Here is a 27,033-nt window from a genome sequence, read left to right as displayed (position 1 = left end):
CTACCTCTCGTCACGTCATTTCGGATCCTCCCGATCCATAAACGGTGCTTTTAGGTACCACAAGCACCGGTCACCGTTATCGTTTCCCGTGCGACGAAGGACTAGGCGAGCAAATTAACCCACAGACACAGCCCATTGAGTTTCTCGCTGGATTTTCTCAGCGCGTTTTCAATCCGGTGGTAGATTCTGCGAAGCACTGCTCTTGCTAGGGTTAGTGTTAGCACGGTCGTTCGCTTAGCTCAGCTTGTTAGGTTACGCTGAGATAGCCTCTCAAGGCTAACAGCTTAGGTATAAAAAAAACTTTAATTACTAGCACTCACTTTGGGATTTATTTATTTAATTAACTTGATGGTGGTGGTGGTGTAGAGAAGCCTGTGGTAGGTGCAATTACTTAATGTGAAAATAACCAAATTGGTAATAATATTTCATACATATACAAACACATACACATATACAAACAGACTTACTTCTTCTTTTACCCCTATTTCACTATCTGAGGTAGACGCAGCATTTCCTCTTTTTCCATTCAGGCCTATCACACATCATCTCTGTACTCACAATCTTCTCTCGCATATCCTCTTACACACAGCCAATCTCATTTTTAGGACGCCCCCTCCTCACATTACCGACTACTTTCATACCCAAGATCTTTTTACGAGATACCTATATATCTATCTATCAGCCCACGCGTATGCGAAGTCAATTTTATTGAGGAAAGTCTCGTTGTAGGATTGAAAAGATGGTGATATTGGTTCGAGCTTAGAAAGTGTCTTACCAGCGGCTATGGAACCAATCTTCGGGCAGCGGTTGTCAAAATTAAAATAAAAGCATCGTGTGCGTTAGCTAGTGCCTAGATGGCTGGAGCTACCAAGTATCAATATCAGTAATATCAGTCGTTGGATGACTGCCATGAATCTTGGTCCATTTATTATCTATCTATTATCTTTCTTATATTTTTTGGAGTATTTCAGTACTGAGAATACATCTGCAATACCCAAGGCTTTAAGGGTAATATTTTTATGACTTGAGTTGACTTCAAATATGGAGGAGAAAGAAAAAAAATCGCGGATTATCTATACTAATATTATAAAGAGGAATGATTTGTTTGTTTGTTTGTTTGTTAGTATTAAATAGGCTCCGAAACTACTGAACCGATTTGAAAAATTCTTTCACTGTTTGGAAGCTACACTATTCTCGAGTGACATCAGTCTATAAACTTTTTTGAAAAAAAAATGGGTACCTTACTACAACTCCAATAATGTAACCCAAGGTGTAAAAAAAATACCTGAAATATCCTTTACATCGCGTGCCCTGCGAAAACATTGATGATAGAATAAAATAATGTACTACGACTTTGTAGAACACATTACTAATCACAAAAAGTGTCGCGACAGCGTATGTCTGGCTATTATCGTTAAGCCGCAATAAGTGTTCTTTTAATTAAAAAAATAGCACAACGTCAAATATCGTTGAAATTTTTGTTAAAGACCCGAGCGGAGCCGAAGCGGGCCGCTAGTCCTGAATAAGTAAATACGTAAAATGTCACATTTTTTTGGTTTCTATTTGCCGATTTCAGTGATTTTCATTGGAATGCTTGTTAATCGTGTCCCGTGGTATCTTTGGCGTCACGTGATCCCAAAATGCCACTTTCAAATGTTAAAAAAAGTATCATGTACCTATTCCGTGTAAAATGATTTTCGTTTCTTGAATTATAAATGTGGCCGGCACTATAATTTAGGCGAAACTTTGTATTGTCGAAAGCTCCTCGGGTTTTCGTCACTTCGACTTTTTTGAAAGTTGACGAATCAGGAGGAGTTCAATTTATGGAGTTTAATTCATCTACCCACATTTATGGTGTATTTAGGTTGTTACTAGTTCTTTTTTTTTAAGGGATTTTATGACCCGGTAACTAAGTTCTTTAAATCATGTCTTATTTTAATTTATCTAATATATAAAATTCTCGTGTCACAATGTTCGTTCCCATACTCCTCCGAAACCGCTTGACCGATTCTCATGAAATTTTTTATACATATTCAGTAAGCCTGAGAATCGGCTACTATCTATTTTTCATACCCCTAAGTAATTAGGGTTGTCCACCCCTAACATATTTTTTTTATTTGAACATTTTTTTTTGTTATAATGAGGTATTATGTGGTTGAATGAGGTTTTGTTATTTTTATTATATATTCCCTCATCGTTCACAGCACTACATACCTCTTTCACTCATTTACCACATCACACACACACTACACTAGAAATTCCCTAGAAATCTTATATATGGCAAAACAATGTTTGCCGGGTCAGCTAGTATTCTTATAATTTTATGAAAAATTATAATATGGAGTAAAATGAAATGAAGATGATTAATTTCAGACATTAATCAACTGGGATGAAATTAAATGAAATGAGATGATATGGGATGAAATATAACCTAAGTAAAATGGTGGTTATTTACTGAGATTTTTCAGTGGACTTTTTGGAGGATCCCGAGAAGTTACGTCCAGCGGCTTTGTTTACCATTTTCCTACATTTGTGCACTTTCACAAATATCAAACAGAGTTAATAAACCAAGGGGACAAGGATCATTTCAAGAAATAAACTATTCGCGGTTTACTTATCAACTGAATCAATTATTATACTAAAATACTACATAATTACGAGTACATAACATACGGATAATATGTATACGTATGTAATTCTATAAGTAATCAAACCAAATATTTTGATAATATCCTGAAAAGCACTCCACGCTTTTTGACAATAAAATCATTTTTTCTTTCACTATTTTTAATTCAAATTTATTAAAATTTATTTTCTATTTTTTTAGGGATTTTCTATAAAAGCATATTTTGTTAGTTTTTTTACACTATTATTTATTTTTCATTTTTTTAGTTGAGATTCAAATTTTTCAATTTTTTTGGTTTTCAATATATTTTTTTAATATTGAATTGTCATCGGTCCTTAATAAGTATACCAAATTACGAGTTAATCCGACGTTTTGAAGGGGGTCAAAATCATGTTCAAAGATTCCGTTACAAAACATACATACGTCTGAAGCTAATAAAAGCGTATTAGTACTACAAAATTACGAGAATTTTATATGTAATCAAACCAAAAAAGAAACAGTGCAACGATTATTGAATCAATGTAACAAATTAAGTGGTTACATGAAATATTTTGACGGCCGCATACATCGGCTTCGATAATAATCGATTTCAGATCATCGTTCGTATCGATTTCGCTTTCGAGCATCCTAGCCGATCAAAAAAAACAACAACGAACACGCGAACCAAACAAAAAAACTGCAGACACTTTTTAAGACGCCAAAATTTTTCGTGCAAAGGAAGCCGACTATTATGTTTGGGGCCGCGAAACCAGAGGCATTAGTTTGAATGCTGTTTTTGTATGAGTGGAGACCTCGTACTTGACGTGGTAAGGTGGAGACACAGCCAATGAGGTGGACCACAGCCTACCTGGTGTTAAGTGGTTACTGGAGCCCATAGACATCTACGACGTAAATGCGCCACCCACCTTAAGACATAAGTTCTAAGGTCTCAGTATAGTTACAACGGCTGCCCCACCCTTCAAACCGAAACGCATTACTGCTTCACGGCAGAAATAGGCAGGGTGGTGGTACCTACCCGCGCGGACTCACAAGCGGTCCTGCCACCAGTACAAATACCAGTACATAGCTGGTAAGAACTGGATGTGAAAGGCAAGAGATCGAAAATAATTGAGTGTATATGAAGAGACCTACTCAGCTTTGGGTGGACGCGAGTTTAAGAAGAAGATTAATCTCTGAGTCATGCGATTATTATAGTGCGTTGGGAAACACAATTGGCACGTCACTGTGCACCATTAGATAAAAGAAAATAAATGTGGGCCCCAATCTGTAGATTTAAACAACAATATTTTAATACTATCCCAAAACCAAAAATTACTTTTAAAGTACCGAGACAATTTCCGAGCAAAATTTTTCAATTCCATAAGAAACAAAAAAAAACGTTTAATCTTTGAGTCATGCGATTATTGTGGTGAGTTGGAAAGCACCATTGGTACATCAGTGTGCATCATTATATAGAGGAAAATAAATATGGGTCCCAAACTGTAGATTTAAACAACAATATTAATATACTTTCCCAATAAAAAAACTATAGGTCTACCAGGATCTGATGGCAAAAAGGGAAAAAAAAATTGACGCTAGCAATATTGGGGAAATTGGAGTAAAATCGTTTTGATACTTTTTTTTTTCTTATAGCGGCTGATTCTGTGTGATACATGCAAATATAAAAATTTATGCAATGATCAAGGATAATTTTTTAAAATCTTACTGAGGCGAATATTTCTTGCTTGCGATCGAAGAGGTTTCTTCGACATTCTTACCACTTTTTAAAGGAAATTTGAAGCCAAACCAAAAACAGTTCCTCGAAATTTCAGTTTTGACAGATTACATTTTTTTTGTTGCCATATGAAAATCGCTATTTTTTTCCCTTTTTTTTTGCCATCAGATTCTGGTAGACCTATACTTTTTAGTAACAACAATTTCAGTGCAAAATTTTTCAATTTCATAAGAAACAATCAAAAAAATATACATTCAATTAGTACTACTTTTACCGGCAATTAAGTCGTCTGTAAAGCTCTAAAGTATCCGAAGCGTTGGAACATAATAATAATTATAAAATACGAGAAATTAAACTGTAAAAGTATAATTCGGATTATGTCTAATTATATTGCGAACAACGAAGAAAATATTGTATAGTCATTTTTGCTTCGTATAAACACAGAAAAAAAAGATTATCTTGAGTTCTTGCACTGGACTTTTGTATTCACGTTAAGAAAATCCCAGTTGCTAAATAAACATCAACAATTTGCTCTATTAAACTTAGAGTACTTTTTTATTTATTTCAATGACTTTGCGTTCCTTTCGTGATATTTATTGGGCTGGTCTCTCTTGAGAGTATTTTTGTTTTGTAAAATCTAATAAAATGGATAGTAAGAGCTATTTTTATATTAACAAAATTATGTGTTTTATAACGAACTAGCTGACACGGCAGACCATGCAGTGCCTCAATCGATAAATAAAAGACCTAAACTTTTGTATAAAATAAACTTAAAACAAACAAAAGAAATCCGTCCGATGGGGGGGACACATTAAAGGGAAAACAAAGTTGTTATTTTTATTTAATTCCGAGCATTTTCATATTTATTTACCTTTTAAACCTTCTCTGGATTTCCACAAATAATTCAAGACCAAAATTAGTCAAATCGATCCAGCCGTTCTCGAGTTTTAGCGAGACTAACGAACAGCAATTCATTTTTATATATACAGATGTACTGGATTAATTCGCTGCTAGTCGCTCTCGCTTCAGCTTAGATTATCGCTGTTTCGACGGCCCCACGGCTTTATCTAGCTAACCGGCACTCCGCTTCCTCATCGGCGTCGCAAGGTCGATTCTATAAAGCAGTTTCCCAAATATAGTAGGATTTCTAACTTTCTAAACGGATTGGAGGTCTTTGTTTTACAGCTGTTAACAGCTAATCGATCAGTCTAGGTCAGGGGCTCCCAAACCTATTTTGCCTACTGCCCACTTTGAGAATAAATTATTTTTATGCCCCCCCATTTTTTCACTTACTTAGAAACCACTATAGCGACAGCTCATTCGGTGTCTAAGACTCCTCCTAGTCTTTAAGTCTTACTTCACTTAATCTACAGTTCTTCAGTCTTCTACAGTTCTGTACTGATCCCCAGCTTCTCTGACAGACTGAAAACTGTATCTTAGTAAATAAAATGAGGAACATCTTTCAATTCATCATCTAATTCGAACGTAACCATTAAATCATTAAATTTCAACAAACCGGTACACCAAAACAAATTGTGACAAATCTATCATCACCTATAAATTCTCATCTCGACTTTTGTAGGGTTGATACTCCAACTTAGTAAGACCCGATTCTTCCCAAACTACACGTTGTTAACAGGTCCATTGATACTGGACGATATATTTAGGCTGTGCCCGAAAACGAGCGTTACGCATTCGCGTTAAAGTTGATTTTCCTTTGTGTTTCTGTGATCGAAGAGCCATAAATCTCTCGGGCTATAGGAGGGACAATTGTATTAAGTAACATCGGTTTGTATAACAATGTTAATTGTATAATAAGAGGTGATCGTCAATTGACTTACTAATGCTCATCATGAGGGTACGGCTTCTTAGGGTTATTTTTTTTATATTGCGTTGAAAGGTTTATTGCATTGAAGGTCTGAAGGTCCAAACTCTATTGTACTAGTATAAGATTACGAACTAGCGACCCGCCCTCGCTTCGCTTCGGAAACTGTAATTTATTATTGATTTCTCCACTATTTAATGGATGTTATTATAGATATAAACCTTCCTCTTCAATCACTCTATCTATTAAAAAAAACCGCATCAAAATCCGTAGCGCAGTTTTAAAGATTTAAGCATACATAGGGGCAGAAAGAGGGATAGAGAAAGCGACTTTGTTTTATACTATGTAGTGATTAGTTGTATGCAGAGAGTGGTGTATCCTGGTTGAGCCTTTGCTTGCCCACCTGTCCCGGTGAAACTGGAAAGGCTTCCGGGCCACTAGTAATCCTTCGATCATAAAAAAGAGTGATATAATTCCTACAAAGAGGGGGAAGACTAAAAAGAGCACCAGTGACAACAAAAATAAGGAGTGGAAAGAACATCGTGATTTTGACTGGATATGCGAACTAATGACGATCATGTAGCCAAAAAGAATCTAGTTAAGAAAGTAGACAGTAATGCGCGGAGGGAACGTACAAAAAATATTAGAATGGGCTGTATGAAAGTGAATATTTTAGAGAATCCAAAGCAGAAATGTCGTGTGGTAGGCCTGAATGGAAAAAGAAGCATGCTATTCCCAACACGCATAGTGGCATAGAGACAAAGAGAGGAAATATACTCTAAAAAACTGATCACCAATTCAGAAAGATCGGCGAATCGACAAGAAGTAAATGTCACCTCAGTTATTGGTACAATACTAACGATAATGCTAATGATAATAAAATCTTGAAATAAAAAATAAGATTAATTGAAAAATTACTCATTAAAATATTAAAACGTCTAGGATAACACAATTGTAGTTAAGTAACAGAAGTTTTAAAATAAGATAAAAAAAAATAGCGACTAGTAACATACAATCATAATTATTTTGGGGCATAACAAAAAATTTAGACAATTACTTAAACTGTAATACTACACTTAAACTAACTCACTTTACCAGAATCCTACATTGAAGTGCTCACAACAACTACCTACTAAAGTTTTAAATCAATTCATTCAAAGCTACAGATATTCATTTTTTATACATAGATTCGTTCATAGTTTCTCAGAGTGAATTAAAAAATTTAACTGCCGCGATTAGCTCTCGGCTCTGTGGTTCTTGATTGAGAAGTCAGCAATAGTATGTGTGAAGGTCGTTGCCAATCTTACGACTCGAATTGAGTAAATATACCGCGACTTAGTTGGTAAACCGGGCGAATGAAGTTTGAAGGGTGGGGCAACCGTTGTAACTATACTGAGACCTTAGAACTCATATCTTTTTTTTTTATTGCTTCAATGGATGGACGAGCTCACAGCCCACCTAGTGTTAAGTGGTTACTGGAGCCTATAGACATCTACAACGTAAATGCACCACCCACCTCGAGATATAAGTTTTAAGGTCTCAGTATAGTTACAACGGCTACCCCACCCTTCGAACCGAAACGCATTACTGCGTCACGGCGGAAATTGGCGGGGTGGTGGTACCTACCCGTGCGGACTCCCAAAAGGTTCTACCACCAGTGAGAAATTCCAAAACCCATCTCAAGGTGGGTGGCGGTATTTAGGTTCTAGATGCCTATTGGCTCCGGTAACCACTTAACGCCAGGTGGACTGTGAGCTCGTTTACTATTTTTATCTATGCAAAAAAAAGTTGTGCGACGCACCGTGAGGGAATCCTAAAGGCAAATTTCTTTTCGTAATGCAGCGGAAGCAGTAACTTGTTTCGGTTTGAAAGGCGGGGCAGACGTTGTACTGGAAAACTGAGAATTAGAACTCATGTCTCGATTTGGGTGGCATTGGCATTAACTTTGTCGATGTCTTGGCTACGGTCAGGATTTAACATCAGGTGGGCCATGACCTCGTGCACACATATAAAAATAATATGTGTCCAATTCACACGTGGTAGAAGTGAAACCTTCAAATATTTTGGCTTCAAGATAATGAATGAGACGAATGTAAAATTTCGGGAAGAGGATAATTGTAGGTTTTAGGATGTATAGTGATATAAAGTTTTGATAATTATTTTAAAATGAATTCGTATATATTACACAGATTTACTCATAATGTTTTAAGTACGAAGCAGAGCACAATGAGAACTACGAATTTAAGAAACACTGTATAATGCTTCCTATCTCGTTTTCTCCTACGTTAAATCTTATGAATATATGTGTCTGTCTCTTTTTACTGTCGCTCTTTCGTTTCATCGACTTTTGAATCACAACGATGCTAAAGAAGTTTATACTTCAAAAACTAGCTAAGGTGGTAACAATTTAGGAGCCCAAATGTCCTGTTTCTCGTAACTAAATGCTGAAAGTATATATGGGAAATGAAGGTCATCAAAACAGCAGAGGTCCGTCATTTCTGGCTGGCGACGAATGGCTATGTCTTCATGCGCAAAGGTCGGTGCGTGTTTTACGAAACAACAATAAAACTGCGTCAGGACAAAGGTTCTAACTATGAATTTGTAAATTACGGCAATTGAAAGATTTTTTTTAATTGCCCTTTTAGGCAGACTAGCATACGGCCCACCTGATGGCGAGTGGTTACCGTTGCCGATGGACTTAGCAATGCCAGGGGCAGAGCCAAGCCGAATTACGTGGTTGGTTGAGGAATGAGGTTTCACTCCCGATCCTCTAGTTACCCGTTAGTCCCCGCGGTCGCAGTAATGAGGGATTTGCTCCTGATTCTCTTATTATATTATTTGCTTACCCTCTCAGCCCCTGAGGTTGCAGTACGCTAGCATAATATTCAGAAAGTTCTGCTCCCCATTATCTTGTAATACGTTTGTCGGCGCTTACGACGCCCACGAAAAGAGATTAGTTAGTGGTGCTAGTGTCGGTCTAGCAAGAATAGTAGAAATAAAACGAGATCTAATTTCAATTCCAGCTGCTCGACGTCGCCCAAAACACGTCATTACGGATCCTCCCGATCCATTAAAGGTGCTTTTAGGTACTACAAGCACCGGTCACCGTCCTCGTCAAACCCGCTTGCGACGAAGGGCTCTATGAGCGAATTAACCCATAGACACAGATGAGTTTCTCGCCGGATCTTCTCAGTGGGTCGCTTTTTCGATCCGGTGGTAGATTCTGCGAAGCACTGCTCTTGCTAGGGTCAGTGTTAGCATCACTCCGGTTTGAGCCCCGTGAGCTCACCTACTAGTTAAGGTTACGTTGAAATAGCCTCTTCTCAAGGCTATCATCAGCTTAGGTAGGAAAAAAAATATTCCAGTAGCAAATTTTTTCAGTTGGGTGTTTTTGTTGAGAATGTTTGGTATTCGAATTCTGGGCGTACTTGTCTCGTATATGTTTGGGTACACACTGGAGAAATTTCTAGATTGTTGAATGCACAGCGATTGCTTTTTTTTGGATGATCGAAATATTTACTAACATTTTCGAAATTTATTTGCCAATGCGTTTTTTTTATTTATTGGATAAATTACTTACGTGAATGTAGCCTCAAATCTTGATACTCTGTATCTTCATGTTTACAATGAAATAAACAGTAAGTTAAATCCCAAGAGATACAGAATTGCAATAATTGTAGCACTTAAAATTTGAGCTTAAATGGATATTAAAAAAAAATGGAAATCTTAAATTCGTGACTTGTACTCTTTGTCGTCGCACAGCATTGTTTCTTATGACTAAAGCACTACCTTGATTGCGGTAAATAGTCACGCGATTCTAACAGTTTTTTTATTATTATTATTTTTTGACAAATAACCAGGAATTTTTCTTCACTGTTGAGAAGAATGTCGCTAAATTAAGTCATTTCGGTATTGTATTTGATTGATTAAAAATAAATGTCTTAATATGGGTCAGCTTTACGTTAATGTGGGGCAATTATTTTACCAATAAATAATTTGGTAAATTTAAAATGGTTTAAAAATTAAGTTTTTTTTTTTTTTTTTTTTTTTTTTTTTTTTTTTCCTACCTAAGCTGATAGCCCTAGCGGCTATTTCAGCGTAGCCTTAACTTTAGTAGGTGAGCTCACGGGGCTCAAACCTGACGATGTTGCTAACACGAACCCTAGCAAGAGTCGTGCTTCGCAGAATCTACCACCGGATCGGAAACGCGACCCACTGAGAAGATCCGGCGAGAAACTCAGTGGGCTGTGTCTGAGAGTTAATTTACTCGTCGAGCCCTTCGTCGCAAGCGACGGGTTCGACGAGAACGGTGACCGGTGCTTGAAGTACCTAAAAGCACCGTTAGTGGATCAGGAGGATCCGAGATGACGTGTTTAGGGCGACGTCGACTGCTTTCCATTCTGTCCGCAGGATCGGGAATGTAGTTACCGGCGGCCACGATGAGAGGGTTCTCGTGTCGTGCCGCTTTATCGAAGTGGCGCATGGACGCCGACTGCAGATACTTACTGATGGACTCTAAGTCCAGGTCGTCATGGAGGTCGACGTTCCTGACGAACCACGGGGCTCCGACGGCTATCCTGCAAAAACGGGATTGAATAATTTGAAAGGATTTTAAGTGTATGCGGGCCGCGTGAGCGAACACTACACTTGCATAGGTCATGACGGGGCGTATGCAAGTTTTGTAGAGTGTCACCTTATTTCTAAGGGACATTTTACTTCGCCTACATATCATCGGGTAGAGACGTCCTAGGATGAAGGCGGCACGATCGCGTACCGTCTTGATGTGGGGGCGGAATGTCATCCTACTGTCGAGGGTGACGCCTAAATATTTGACCTTCGGGGCCCACGGTATGGGCTGGTCGTACATCGTGATTGGGCGAACGGCGGGGGCGGGGGTGTTGACGCGCCTAGTCGGGAGAGGGATGCTCAGCGTGGTGTTCGGAGGGCGACCCCTTTTGAAGAGCACCGCTGTGCTTTTCGTGGGGTTAATGTCGATGCGCCACTTCCGGAACCACTGACCCATGGTGGTAGCTGCGGTCTGAAGTCGTCGATGAAGCAACGCCTTCTTCCTACACGAGTAGTAGATGGCGGTGTCATCGGCGAAGAGCGCCAGATGGGTCTCCGGAGACCGGGGAAAAATTAAGTCAATTTTTTGGTTATTTTTACGATAAAGCTCGTATCCTCCCTCTCCTGCAGTGGTAGGAGATCATGGATAAGACCACCTTCGAGATATAAGATTGGAGAACCCTGTCCTTCTAACTGGGAAGCAGGAATACTGCGCAGGAAACCTGCTTAAGGAACCAGGGACTTTAATTCTGGGACTTAGGTAGGAAAATTGAACAAAGGTGAAAATTTTTAGAAGTCGTAGCTCTTAGATGTGGTCCTATTTTTCAAGGCAATAATGGAGTGCGTACAAAACATACCGGTTTTAAAGGTAGTCGAGGACTTTGTAACCTATTATTTGAAAGAGTGAGATAGCAAGATGGGTTCAGGAAACCTCTTAAAATGGGAAACTAGCGAACTGTAGGCAGCGGCTTAGCTCTGCTCCTGGCATTGCTGAAGTCCATGGGCAACGGTAGCCACTTACCATCAGGTGGGCCGTATGCTCGTCGGCCTACAAGGGCAATAAAAAAAAAGAGATCTTCCAGTACCTTCGTTTAAAGTCTGACCGGGAATTGAAATGAAAGGCTGGTGTACTAAAATCACCTGCGCTTACTAAGTTAGATTAACGAGAGTTCTTCGAAAGCTTCAGTCGCCGAAATTAATATATGTCGCCTCTAGCCATTTAGAAGTCTACGTATTTCCACAAAAACGACTCATATTAATATGAGGTCAATTAATTCTACATTAAATTGATAAACTCAAATGTCAAGAGGTCATTAAAACTAATAGCATTATGATGTGTCTATATTTTCATTGGATCATAAAACAGTTAAATTTTTTTCACACAAGCTCTACATTGTAGAGTCCATAGGTCTACGTAATTAAAAATTACTTAATTTCTGTTTATATGAAGCTTTTACCATTAATTTTATTAGAGTTTACAAAATATGAATAACCTTTAGAACAAAAGTTGTTTTTATACGAATTTTATATGTTCATAAAAACTACTGCTGTAGTATTTGTTTACAATACAAATAATAAAACAAAAAAACACCTTAAATTCAATTTAATTACCAGCCGTAAATCATCTGCATGCAGCTATTAATTAGCTAATACAGAGAAGCTAATGCGAACTGTCATAACAGCTCGTTACAGGCTTGACTTATGATATAATTATATAATATGACTAATTATGTTTGTTGAAAATATATTGTTCTGCAATCTATTTGGCGAATCCGTATATTTTCGATTTAATTAATGATATTAGGCTTTGATTTGATTGCCGTAAAGTCTATATACGCTTGTCAATAGCTTATTTTGAATTTTGTTTCTCACTAAAGATCACGTAAATGGGCACCTACCCAACCGATAGTAAGTGGATTTTGCAGCCTTTAGATGTCACGTCGCACGTTTAGACGAACTCTTTTTTTTATAATTAAAAGATTACTGGTGGTCCGAAGACCTTTCCTGTTTCACCAGGATAGGTGGGCGAGCAAAGGCTCAGCCAGGAGGGGTGGGATTTGCTAACAACTGCCCGAGCGCCTCCGAAGGAGACCTAACAACTCAAGAGCAATTGCTTCGCGAATGAATCTACTACCGGATCTGAATCGCGAACCACTGAGAAGATCCGGCGAGAAACTCAGCGGGCTGATGCATGAGTTAGGTTGCACGTCGACCTCTTTGTCGAGTTCGACGAGTACGGTTACCAAGGTCCCTAAGCCTGCTTCTAGTATTAGAGTTGAAGGCGTCTAATGCAAAGGTTATTGGATCTGATGGATCCGTAAGGACGTTTTAAGACGAACTATTCAAGTCTCTGTTATATTAAAAAATAGCAGCCTCATGCTTCAAACTCGAAGTCTTGACAGCTTCGCAGCTAGAATGATGGTACCTATTCAGTTTGAAATACCTCCAATAAAACCCATTGATACTAAATTCTGATAATAATTGTGGACCACTATCAATCGAAAGACCTTCCCCAACTGGACACAAGTCCTACCAAGGTTTTTTTTTCTCTTATTGCTTAGATGGGTGGACGAGCTCACAGCCCACCTGGTGTTAAGTGGTTACTGGAGCCCATAGACATTTACAACGTAAATGCGCCACCCACCTTGAGATGTAAGTTCTAAGATCTCAGTATGGTTACAACGGCTGCCCCACCCTTCAAACCGAAACGCATTACTTCTTCACGGCAGAAATAGGCAGAGTAGTGGTACTTACCCGTGCGGACTCGCAAGAGGTCCTACCACCAGTAAGAAAGGTTCGTGATGGACGCTCTTCATCCAATCTACATAGAAACTCTCTAATAAAAATTAGTTAAAGTACAAACTAGAGCATATTTTGGATCGTTTTAGTAGGAGGTGTTCCCGACCTCGCTTTAAGCTCCAGAAAGCTTTTTACGTCGACGTTATTTTCGGGCTTTTTTTTTTGTTTTAGAACAAAAAGTAAGGCCTGGCGCTTTATGCGGCTCATGTTACACCACTAGCTTTAGATTATTGTAGCTTTATTTGTAGCTTGGTGTTATTGAATAGTAATATGTAATTAGTGGGTATTTTCTAATCATTTAAAGTGTAGAATGATGATAAATACATTTATTTATTTTATTTTTATACTTATTGTACACAAAAAGAAAATACAATAAAAACAGATTTAAAGAATGTCTAAATACTATGTACAAAGGCGAGCTTAACTCATTCATGAGTTTTCTTCCAGCAAACCATTAGCAGAGAGAAATACGATGTATAAGAGGGGAAAAGTGTACAATATAAGAGCTGTTAAAGCATGCTTTTTAAACTAAGTAATACATAATAGTAATACAAGTAATACATAATACTATAATAGATTTTTTTTAAATCTGTATTCAGTGCCATGTAAAATGGTCATTGAAGTTATTTTGGTTCGTCTTTGTGGTTTATAAGGTAAATTCGATGAGGAATGTTCTGATGGATCCTTCGAGATGATACCGTCGTTAACATTGCATTCACTCGTCAACAAAGCCGATTTCATTAATATTTGACGCATCTATGCGTTAATTCATAATTCTTATTCAGAGTAACGTCAACAAAAAAAAAAAAACTAAAATTTATAATCAAAATTACTTTTACGATCTACGGTCCTCAAATTGTATTTGATGTTGCGATTTTTTTATTCGTAAAAGTTTTATTGGCCGTGGTCGTGCGTTTTTCGCGTCATAAATATGATTAATTAAAAGCTTGATAGTTTGTATGTATGTATAATATTATAGTGTAAAGTTTTTATCCGGCTATGTCTCTTCTCTTCTTTTTCTCCACCTTATCCCACTAGGTAGGGTCGGCAAAGCGAATTTTTCTCTTGCATTCTCCTCTATCAGCCGTCATCTCAACACTCACTCCTCTCTCTCTCATATCGTCATTCACACACTCCATCAATGTCTTCTTCGGTCGACCTCTTCCCCCTCTACCTTGCCCTACCATTTCCATACATCTCCTAGTCACATGAATCTCCTCTCTACGCATAACACGTCCATGAATCCGTGTTAATTATATTAATCTATAGCTCAATACGACTTAGCATTGAGCTTTAAAAGAATAGGTACCACGTTCAGGCGCCCTAGAAATGAATAAAAAAATAAAATGAAAATAAGAATTGTTGCAATTAGTAAAACCACAATCGGGCAACAGTTGCGACGCGACCCCAAACTGGCAACTGTTTTTGTCACGCACGTAACAAAAAAAATACAATAATTACAAGCTTCATGTGGCATACACGCGGGTGTGAAAAACTAGGTTCGTTTGCCGCGATGCCGTCGTGTATTCAGGTCTCAAGGTTGAGTCAGCTTTACTAATTGAGCAGCGGGGTATCCCGGAACACCAGCGGCATCGCCCGGCCGTATCGCGGAGACTGACGTCGTTGGTCGTCGACTATCGCCTCAACGATCCGTCGGTCGGGCGTCCTCGGGGTGGCACCGCGTGTCTGGTTGTAGTGTTGACCGCGGGAACCCCCCTACTCTGACCGGGTTTTGACCCCGGACGGAAATCGGACGCCGGGTGTAAGAGTGCAGGGGAGTCGTTTAGTGGGTGGGCCCTAAAGTCCTTGGGTCCGCGGTCTGCTCTCAACACCTGCAGATCGTTGAGTCTCACATACCCCGCGCGCCCCCTAGGCGCGGGGACCTCGTAGGAGGTTCGGCCCTCGGCCCGGAAAAAAAAAAAAAAAAAAGCTTTACTAATTGAGACATTGAGCTCTTGTCTTAATGTGAGTGACGGCGAATTGATTGCGCAATTTTTTTTTTATTGCCCTTGTAGGCAGACGAGCATACGGCCCACCTGATGGTGAGTGGTTACCGTTGCCCATGGACTTCAGCAATGCCAGTGGCAGAGCCAAGCCGCTGCCTACCGCTTAATACTCTCCACAAGCCTCGTTTGAAGAAGGACATGTCATAGCGCTCGGGAAACACCGTGGACTCATTCCATAGCCGGATGGTACGTGGCAAAAAACGACCTCTGGAAACGCACTGTGGATGACCGCAGTGGCTCCAGGTAGTATGGATGAACTCTGCTCCGGTGGCGGGCGGTGCGATGGTAAAAACGAGATGCCGGTATCATCTCGAATAATTCCTCAGAGCACTCCCCATTGAACATACGTATAATACGGTATAATTCGATTATTAAATACAGTAAGTCAATTTTTAATTCGTCGTTGAATTAAAAATCGCTTATATCGATCGATCAACCGGCGAAACAAACTTAGGGACCATGTGTTTATTGAGAAGTATCTCCTTAGAGCTGATACAACATTTTGATTTTTTTCTGTGTCTAACACCACGAAATTTAATTATCATTATTAACTTTGCGAAAAACAGTCTGGTCTCACATGTTATTATTTACGTAGGGGAAATAGTAGGAGAATGTTGAGTGTGACAACTTCATGTTTTACTGCCCCACTTTCCCACTGTCCTCCCCTTCGAACAAGAATGCATTGAAATTTCGCGGCAGAGGTAGGTAAGACTTCACCTCGGACTAACCAAATCAATTTTGAAATTAAAATTGACGCAATTCTATTAAAATTTTCAACACAAATTTTCGCGTTTCCAATTTTAATTTAATTGGTGAATTATTCATTCTTATACTTATCTCAATCTGTTAATATGCCATGTGTTTGATTTAATTTTACATGGCACTTTCGATGGACCCATGCGCGTACCACATTATTGCCTATTCCTGCTGCAAACTCGCCATTAACACAGCTCTCTCTTCTCAAAGAGCTGCAGTACCTACCCACGATGTTTTATGGCACTCTCTATCATTAGCTTACAGATATTTATGCCAGGTATTACTTTTTTATTGCTGATATAGGTGGAGGAGCTCACAGCCCACCTGGTGTTAAGTGGTTACTGGAGCCCATAGACATCTACGACGGAAATACGCCACTCAGCTTGAGATATAAGTGTAGGATTGGTAAGAACGGAACGTATGAAAAGGTGTGGAACGGAGCGTTCGTATGTGAGTGAGACAAAACGGGACGAAAGGGAGAACAGAATGACAGAGAGAATGACAGAGAATTTGAAGATGGCGAAGACGGTTGAAAAATGAGCAAGACGTAATAAAAGTGTTAATGATTAGTTATTGTTATAATAGAAGATTTCGTAACATTGTAACTTTTATTTTATGCGCTGCTATCCCTATTCTACATAAGTTCTAAGGTCTCAGTATAGTTACAACGGCTGCCCCGCCCTTCAAACCGAAACACATTACTGCTTCACCGCAGAAATAGGCAGCGTGGTGGTACCTACCCGCGGGGACTCATAAGAGGTCCTACCACCAGTATAATCCGACCTGAAATTAGGTTGACTTCTGCAGCGAAAATAGTTGCAACTATTAGCCGTAGCTTGGCTTAAAGCCTGGATTTACATCAACGAGCTTGATCAACACAATTCAGATCAACGGTAACGGTTTGCGTTTGAACAACATTAGTGATGCCTCATTTAAAAGCACGAAGGCCGATTTTTCTCTTTTTTTTATTTTATTTCTTCCTCTTGTTCTTGTAAAGCTTTTATTGTTTTTTCACTGGGCCTTTTAATATCTCGGCTTTTCGATGGGCGGTTCCGTGGGCGGAGTTCCTAAAAGACGATGCGCTTTGAAAGTGCCTCTACTTCAGGTAACAAATATGTTTAAATTTCTACAAGTTTCTGGTTACGGTTTCATCAAGACGTAAGATAAGATTAGATTCTGTACACTCTCTCCTCTATCCACTATCCAATTTAAGAAGAAAACCTAATAAATTGTCTCTCTATATATTAATATATCTCTCTATATTAGTCTCTCTATATTATTCATATAATTTGGTGAATCAAAAAATAGTAGTTTAGTAGAAAAAAATATAATTTCATCAGCCCTAACTCAAATGTCATCGACTGGCGGTCTGTCAAAATTGTCAGTGTCATACTTTGCATTGAGTTAATCTGTATTCGCGTGCGTTAATCTATGCGTAATATATTCGCATAATTTCGAACGGTGCTGCAATGCTTTAGTACAAGTGGTTTCAATGTGAGCGACCATCAGCCAATTTCTAACGTAAACTAACCAACCATACTAGTCGATTGGAAAGTTAAGTTAGTTATTGTTACAATGTAGGACACAGGCACGGCTCAAAAAGTCTTTATCTGATGTTGTGGTTAAGAGCTCTGTCATATAGCGCTGGGCTTCTAAGCTAAACTTTTCAAATGCTTTTGAAATTTTCATCCATGAACTTTCACTTTTCTACCTCAATGAAAACGCCAAAGTGTAGTTGAAAAGAGATAGCAATCAATTTTTATATTATACAATACATAAGTACGAATGTATGTAATAACTTTTCAAAAAAAATGCCTTAAATTTGCTATAAAATTTGAAGCTATTAATATTTTAAGCTCTGGGAAGAGCAAGTGAATGTAGAGCATATCTCTTGCTCATATAAGGATTTTAATGGCGACTACATAATTGAACATTACGTCATATGAAATAATTAATCGAATATTTGTATGTTATATTAAATCATCGATTAATCTTTATTAGTATCGATAATTTCACGTCCCTAGCGCTGCACAGTTGACATCACTAGGTGGGTGTGGTCCCGCTTCGGGCACTCCATTGTTTTGTCTGTAGGTCTGTCAGTTTGCTGTGTACGTTAGACGTAGGGACGCGAGATGTATCGATATGATAATAAGTATTTTATGTGACATTAAAATTTTTTAATTGGTTATTTTTGTTTGTCTAAGGCGACTATGGCTGAATTACATTACGAAATATAAATTGTGGTGTTAAATTGTTATTCGAACACAAAGATCATAACGAAAATTGTCACCCTTTATTAGAAACGACAAAGGAAAGATCTTTCATTTAGTGTAGAGTGTGTAGACCGCTTGCTGCTATCTTGAACTTGTATCGTAAGTCCTCTTGACAATGTCAAGCTTTTGTCGGATCTATTATTATTCTATGACAGTTCGCTACTCAGTATGTCAGCTGCATTAAAAAAACGACTGTTCTCCACTTTAAAATAGAGTACAATATGCTTTGCGGCAGAAAATGCAGGAGGTAGCTACTCACTCCGGCTCACAGAAATTGATCTATACTAATTATTATAAATGAGAAAGTCTGTATTTTCGTCACTAAAACATGAATGTATTTAAAACACAATGATATTTTATAATCTGGATTAACACATTGGATTTTTGGCACCATTAATCACATGACAATAACCGATCTTGTAAATAATGATATAATGCAAAGGGCTCTCCTCCTCCTTGCATCATGTTCCTCAGTGCTGAGGGTCGCGACCGGGGCATTTCTGTTCAGACTATATTCCACCATTCTTACCCGTCCTCAGCGCAGTGGATAGCGACATTGATGCTGGAGTCCAATGAGGTCTTAATTTGATTGGACCAGCGCATGAGACTACGCCCTCTTGCCCTATTTCCTTCCACCTTACCGGTGATGAGTAGTTTATCAACACTGTCACTTTTCTTCCTTGCAACAAACACAACTATAAGACATTTAGCGGTAGGAAGCGGCTTGGCTCTGCCCCTGGCATTGCTGAAGTCCATGGGCGACGGTAATCACTGACCATCAGGTGGGCCGTAAGCTCGTTTGTCTACAAGAGCAATAAAAAAAAAACATAAACAAATACAGTCAGATTCCAAATAACAGCCAACTTCAACAAAGACACCGACTGACCTCTACCATTTATTTCCCTACCTATGCTGATAGCCTTGAGAGGCTATTTAAGAATCCAAACTCTAAACCAATGAACCGACCTTATGACGATAGAAACGACGAAAGCGACACCAATGAAAATTTATCGATAAATCAATAAAAACACAACCGGACGATTGCCAGCCCTAATTAAACTCACACACGGACGGCTAATACTTGCCATGGGAATGGATTCTCGGAAACATTGAATAAAAATACGTTTTTAATTTTTCCCCTCTTGTTATACAAAATTCCGAACGATTTAGTCGAGGCCTTGCGAAAAACGTAAAATTCTAATGCAGCACCACGATATTTTGAGTGGAATTAGATATTAAAACAAAAGTGACAAAATATACGCACAAAATGTAGGCAGCGGCTTGGCTCTGCCCCTGGCATTGCTGAAGTCCATGGGCGACGGTAACGACTTACCATCAGGTGGGCCGTATGCCCGTCTGCCTACAAAGGCAATAAAAAAAAAACTTATAATATTATTATAAAGCTGAAGAGTTTGTATGTTTGAACGCGCAAATCTCAGGAACTAATGGTCCGATTTGAAAAATTATTTCAGTGTCAGATAGCTCATTTATTGAGGAAGGCTATAGGCTATATAACATCACGCTAAGACCAATGCAAGCGGAGCACCAATAAATAATGTTTCAAAATAGGGGTATTTTTCGCTTTTGAGAGCTTCCGCTGCGTGCGCTGCGGAAACGGTTGAAGTTACGCTAAAATAATGTACAACAAAATTGTTCCCCTTTAAAAGTTTTAAAAAATGGCTCCTTAACATCCTCTATTATTCAAAAGTATTTTCACTTTCTACGCAAATGAAGTGGGTGGGTAAAATTTAGCGTTATGCCAAAGTAATTATTCCACGCGGACGAAGTCGCGGGCAATAGCCTAGTAATTCTATAAAAATTCTTCTTTATTATATAAGGGAGAAAACAGTTTTTGTGTACAAAACTATAATAGTTTATGTTTTTGGGATAGACGGATTACTGGTGGCCCGGAGGCCTTTCCAGTTTCACCAGGACAGGTGGGCAATACGAGCTCAGCTAGGAGGGGTGGGGCTTGGTAATAGGTCGCTGCCCGAGGGCATCCGAAGGAGGCCTAACAGCTCAAGAGCAGCTGCCGCGAATGTATCTACTACTGGTTCGAAATCCGTTGAGAAGAAGCGGGAGACTCAGTAGGCTGATGCTATAAGCTTTGTTCACTTCGAACTCTTCAACGAATTCGACAAGTACATCAACACAGTGTTAATTAATAAAAGATCAAATTAAAAAATAAAACTTGATGTTGATTTTAAAATACTGTTTTTTTTTATTCATACCTAAGCTGATATCATGAAGCATGAAACTTATCTCATTTCGCTTCATATTATAACAAAAGAAAGTAAGCATTGGCTGAAAGGTCTCGTTGTCAAGGCATAATAATTTCCAAAAAAAAAGAATTTCGTAATATTTTAGATAATTTTCTGTGCGTCGATTCCACACCCTACGGACAGAATGGAAAGCAGTCGACGTGGTCCAAAACAAGTCATTTCGGATCCTCTCGATCCACTAACGGTGCTTTTAGGTACCTCAAGCACTGGTCATCGTTTCCAACGAACCCGTCGCTTGCGACGAAGGGCTCGACAAGTAAATTAACCCACAGACACAGCCCGCTGAGTTTCTCGCCGGATCTTCTCAGTGAGTCGCGTTTCCGATCCGGTGATAGATTCTGCGAAGCACTGCTCTTGCTAGGATTCGTGTTAGCAACAACTTCAGGTTTGAGCCCCGTGAGCTCACCTACTCGCCCTATGACGCTGATATGGTCTCTCAAGATATCAGTTTAGGTATGAAAAAAAATTTAGCATATCCTCTTTCACACAGCCCATCCAAATCTTTTCTTAATAGCAGTAAATTAGGGAAAGATAAACTTAAAGAAAAATGAATGTAATACTGTCATTTTCAGGTTTAAATACGATGTGGCTTAATGATGAATGGTTTTAGATAAAGTTTTTAATATTAATTTCAATTTTATTAAATAGACGGGTGACGTCATTTACCTTGAGGCTTGAGGTCAATGTGTCAATTGTCTAATCAATGCTTCGCAGCAATGATAAATGTATGTATCTCTACCCTTGTAAGGTTAAAACATACTTATCTATGTTCTATATATGTTATTAGAAGAATAAAAAATAATTTAAGTAATATAAATTTGTCAAGCTCGTCCCGCATCCTTCACGGTCAGATCTCGAAGCTATCAAACAAAATCTCTGAGCGAAATTGACATGAACATCAAAATGGTTACTTGCAAAAGTCAAATGCATTTATTATACTGTCGCTAGACGAGAACGCGTCTTCAAATTTAAAGTAAAGGGAAGCAAAAAAAAAAACAACAAACACTTTTTTTTTTTTTTTTCGTACACGATGCACACGGTTCTAAAAATCGAAGAGGATTCTCCACGCATCACGTTCGGAAACACGTTAAAGTTTAAAACGACGTAAACAAAAAATAAAAAAACATAAAAAACGTCGTTCGAGACCATCAAATTATTGTTGAGATATTAATATTCGAACGTTCCTTTGCCGCCAAAAAGAGCTGGGTGTCGGACGCGTACGACTCGCGGCGATCCGATCGTCGCGATACACAAGACCCCCAATAATTACAACTTACCACTGACTATTATTATCAAGTAGCATGTGCCTTTCATATATTTTACAAAATGGATGGCGGGCCTTCGCGGGGCATCGTGTAACTCGAATATTTATATTGTTGATTTATTGCGTCGTTCTGTGTGAGTTGATTTACGATGGGGGTGTGTGTGTGTTACTGGACGAAAACGCGATGTATCCGATGTACATACGCGGTATGGTATTCGTTTATGGACGTCGCGTTCAGAAAACGGTATAGATTAGATTTTAAGATAGAACGGACGTTTGTTTTTTTTTTGGTTTGATTTTTAATCTGTGATTTATGCGACACGATCAAATTGAAACACAGGAGTCAACGAAAAAAAGGCTTCATAATAATATCTTACTATGACATTCGTGGCTGTATGGGCTAAAGGTTTTTACATACAAGATTTTGATTTTTAAAAAAAGTTTGTCGTGTCGAGATAGCATAGAGTAGTTATAATTTTTTTAAGGGATTGCATGACCTGGTAACTATGACCTTTAGGTCAAGTCTTATTTAAATTTTAATGAAAACTTTTTATATGAAAAATTATATTATGAAATGAAATGAAAACGAATTAAAATGAAATAAAATGAGATGAGATGAGATGAAATATAATCTCAGTAAAATGGTGGTCATTTACTGAGACTTTTTCCGTTATTACACATTTAAGCCTGAAGAAACACTAAATAGAGAAAATAAAACAAATCATACAAATTTATTCCTCGCGTTTTCGCCAAAAAGTCAAGTACTTATAAAATTTAAGAAATACACAGAGAAAACAAGGTCTACAGAAACGACCCATATAATATATTTTATATATTTAGAAGCAAGAATCTTTCAATCGTTTTTTTAGGTTTGTATTATATAAGATTATAATCTTTTATGTGCGTCAGAAACCAGAACTTTTTTCTAGGTAACCCAATTTTGTTGATTTATTTTTCTGTACGAAAGCTAGTGCTTCTCGTGTGGTTCCGTATACTTAAATCTGACCAGCAGTTTTGGGTTAATCATAAAAAAACATATTTAATTGCCTTCGAGTACATTGACGATGCCTTTTTTATTTCATCGAAGTCGATTTTCTTTTTAGTTAGACATTTCGAATTAGTAATTAGGTATCTAATCAAAATGACGATAATATTGAGCCAACATTTGAGCATCATGATGGAGTATTTCCGACCTACTATATGCGTAGCGAAGAAGAAGGCCGACAAAGACCGAATAGACGCTTTTGAAATGTGATGCCGGAGAAAAATGCTACAGATTCCATGGACCGCCTTTTGCACCAACGTGTCTATTCTGAGAGAGCTTCATATCAAAGCCAGACTTTCCACTATATACCTTCGTAGGGTGCTGGAATTCTTCGGACATATTGCTCGTGAAGAGGGTCACAATCTTGAACAGCTGATGGTGACAGGAAATGTGGATGGCAAACGTCCGAGAGGACGCAGTCCCACGAGATGGTCGGACCAAATACGATCTTGTCTAAGCATCAATTTCCACAATGCCCTTCATGAAGCTAAGGATCGCAGCAGATGGAGGGAAATCGTAAGGGAGAAACTGATGCAGCGGGAGAGTCACGACCCTCAGTAATGAGGAAAACGACGCGAGGAGGAGGATATGCGTAGCCCCTTACTTCGTCTTACATGAGCTGAAGACAATGTAGACTTTCCTTAATGAAGAAATTTTACATCTACCTTCATTATTACATCTACATTTTTACTGGTGGTAGGACCTCTTGTGAGTCCGCGCGGGTAGGTACCATCACTCTGCCTATTTCTGCCGTGAAGCGGTAATGCGTTTCGGTTTGAAGGGTGGGGCAGTCGTTGTAACTATATTTGAGACCTTAGAACTGATATCTCAATGTGGGTGGCGCATTTAAGTCGTAGATCTCTACGAGCTCCAGTAACCACTTGGCACCAGGTGGGCTGTGAGCTCGTCCAACCATATAAGCAATAAAAAAAAATACCTTGCATAAATATCTGTAAGCTAATGATAGAGAGTGCCATAAAACATCGTGGGTAGGTACTGCAGCTCTTTGAGAAGAGAGAGCTGAGTTAATGGCGAGTTTGCAGCAGAAATAGGCAATAATGTGGTACGCGTATGGGTCCATCGAAAGCGCCATGTAAAATTAAATCAAACACATGGCATATTAACAGATTTATTCTTTAAGCTTAAGAACGAATAATTTACCCACTCACGCTCGTCCACCCATCTAAGCAATAAAAAAAAGGGTGCGTGTACTTATGTACGCGCGTAAGAAGTTATACTTTATTTTTATATGTTTTTTTTTTTTTTTAATCAATTTGAAAAAAATATCGATTAAACAACATCCTCAAACACGCATATTGGACATCCCTTTTCTTGACATCGTATAAATTCGGTAATTCTCGGTACGGTTCGGAAAGCTCACCTGTGGCTATATTCAGACTCGCCAAGCTACGTCGGTCGTATTGTAATGAGCGATTTAGTGGGCAACTTCGTAAAATTTCACTGTCATCAATTTTTCATAACGCGCCTAAAGAAGTATAACTTCAAAAAACTCACAGACAATGACTGACACGATGGTAGCATCTTAAATATGTTGTATTGCTTACAGAGAAATGCGGTCTCTCGGACGATCCCGGTCTCCGCGTGAACGGCAAAGGGAAGAAGATGAGGAAGCCCCGCACAATATACTCCAGCCTTCAACTGCAACAGCTGAACAGGAGGTTCCAGAGGACGCAGTACCTCGCGCTACCAGAGCGGGCAGAGTTGGCGGCCAGCCTCGGACTAACGCAGACGCAGGTAAGTTGAAGACACGATGACATTTACCATGAAGAGTTTTGCACACGTCACGCGGATGACGTCACGGGGTATGACGTCATGGCCTCACATCGCTTGAATCGTGACTTATGGAAATCGTAACGAATCAAGAGGGCAGCGTAAAATAAACCATACAGTAGGGTAAATTAAGACTAGTTTAAAATCTATACATACTACACTTTGTGATCAAATATCTAAAGAAATTTGTCGTAAATTAATAAATATGCTTATTGTTTTGGTTCGAGTTAGTTCGGGAGTAACGGAGTTGAATATATTAAAAGTCATGCTAAATAGAGACCACGCGATGTTGCTAATACGGACTACTGAATTATGACGTCACTATTCAAGCAAAAGGAACGGCAAAGGGAAAGAGACACATACCACTTCGACATTTAAAAACCTTAAGCTATCACAACTCAAAACTTTACTAAACTTCGAAATGTATCTTCAATACACGTTCATTAATAGAATATTTCAAATTTGAAAAAAAAAACAAAATGCTAAACCATAGTCTGAGAACTTTAAAAAAAACATAAATTAATACCAATTAAAAATACTGTAAAATAAATTCTAAATTTAAAATTCGAACACTTCTGTAGTTTCAAAATATAATAGTTACGAAATTCAGAAACGTTTGAAAAAAAAAAGAAAAAAACAAAATGGCGCCCCGACCACACGTGTGTAATTATGTCACAAGAACTATAATTATGAAAACATTGTGTGCGTATACACTACTGTCTTATCTTAGAATATTTGTGCGGATAAAAACTGACTTTAAGACCACGGGAATAATACTTGAAATCTAATGACATCGTGAAAGGTGTAATTATATTTTTTTTTTCTCTAAACGCAGCTGATAGTGAATTGACAATTTTATTTTAACGTATAATTAAAAAGGCGAGGGATATTGTTTTGTCTTAGAGCTTTTATTAAAAAGGACTTTTTTTTATAATTTTTTTGTCAAGTTACACATATGTTTTTTTTTTATCTATATCCCGACATTTGTGAAAGGGAAAACGCATTTTTGCCTTTGTAACAGGAGAATGCTAACAGAATCATGTACTTAGTGCGAGTTTTTTAACGTTCTCGATAGCGTAAAAGTTAACTCAAATTTGTAAGTGTACTAGTGTGAGGAGCATAATACGTACAATAACATTCGATGTAACTACACTATTAGTAAAGTCGGTTAAACTTCGAGGGCTACAAAAAAAAAACTATCCACACTTAATTTTATTATAATTTAATTTTTCTCAGTTATTGTTCGGGTTGTGTCCGCTTTGATGAACCCGCTCTTCGTAGGGAAGAACGCGGCGTCCGTGAGAATTTGTCGATAAAATATATTGGAGACTAGATGACCCGGCAGACTTCGTAGTGCCTCAATCGATAAATAAAATACGTAAACTTTTGTATAAAATAAACTTAAAACAAACAAAAAGAAACCGTCCGACGGGGGACACATCAAAGGAAAAACAAAATTGTTATTTTATTGAATTCCAAGCGTTTTCATATTTATCTACCTTTTAAACCTTCTCTGGACTTCCACAAATAATTCAAGACCAAAATTAGCCAAATCGATCCAACCGTTCTCGAGTTTTAGCGAGACTAACGAACAGCAATTCATTTATATATATATAGATACCGTTACCTATATATCGACGCTTGAAAGGCAAACGTGACTAAGCGACAATTCGTGAACTTTACAGTAGACTAATTTAAAGTTGAAATACCTGAAAAAAATCTATTTTAACGAATCTAGCTGTAGGATTGAAATAATTTTAATAGACCTAGAAATATATATTTTTTGCGCATCGAATATGGTTATTGCCTATAATTTATGTACAAAGCAGTTATTTTCGCTTAGTCATGTTTGCCTTTCAAGCGTCGATATGTATGTATATTTTGTGTTTGATTAAATGAGGTTTTAACCTGTGTAAATTATCCTAATTATTGACCACGTCATCATCGTTATCAGCCTATAGTCGACCACTCCTGAGTGATAAGTGCGTGTTTTTTAACTTCTCAATCGTGTAAGAGTTAACTCAAATTTGTAATAGGTACAGGAAATAGCTTATAAATGTCAAAGAAGTCATATTTTTCCTTTTCG

At 38.2% G+C, this 27,033-nt stretch overlaps 1 protein-coding gene across 6 annotated transcripts in view; it reads left to right on the top strand.

Annotated features, from left to right (window-relative positions):
• LOC101736212 (homeotic protein distal-less) overlaps positions 1-27,033 on the top strand; it is a 157,578-nt gene that overhangs the window by 29,361 nt on the left and 101,184 nt on the right. For all 6 annotated transcript variants that reach the window (XM_038015278.2, XM_038015269.2, XM_038015276.2 and 3 more), the window contains exon 3: positions 24,724-24,911. In XM_038015278.2, the coding sequence (XP_037871206.1) occupies positions 24,724-24,911 (188 nt within the window). The remainder of the gene's footprint in view (positions 1-24,723; positions 24,912-27,033) is intronic.

This window comes from Bombyx mori, chromosome 2 (genome assembly GCF_030269925.1).
Source record: "Bombyx mori chromosome 2, ASM3026992v2".
Taxonomy (NCBI): domain Eukaryota; kingdom Metazoa; phylum Arthropoda; class Insecta; order Lepidoptera; family Bombycidae; genus Bombyx; species Bombyx mori.
This window is presented reverse-complemented; position numbering and strand designations above follow the sequence as displayed.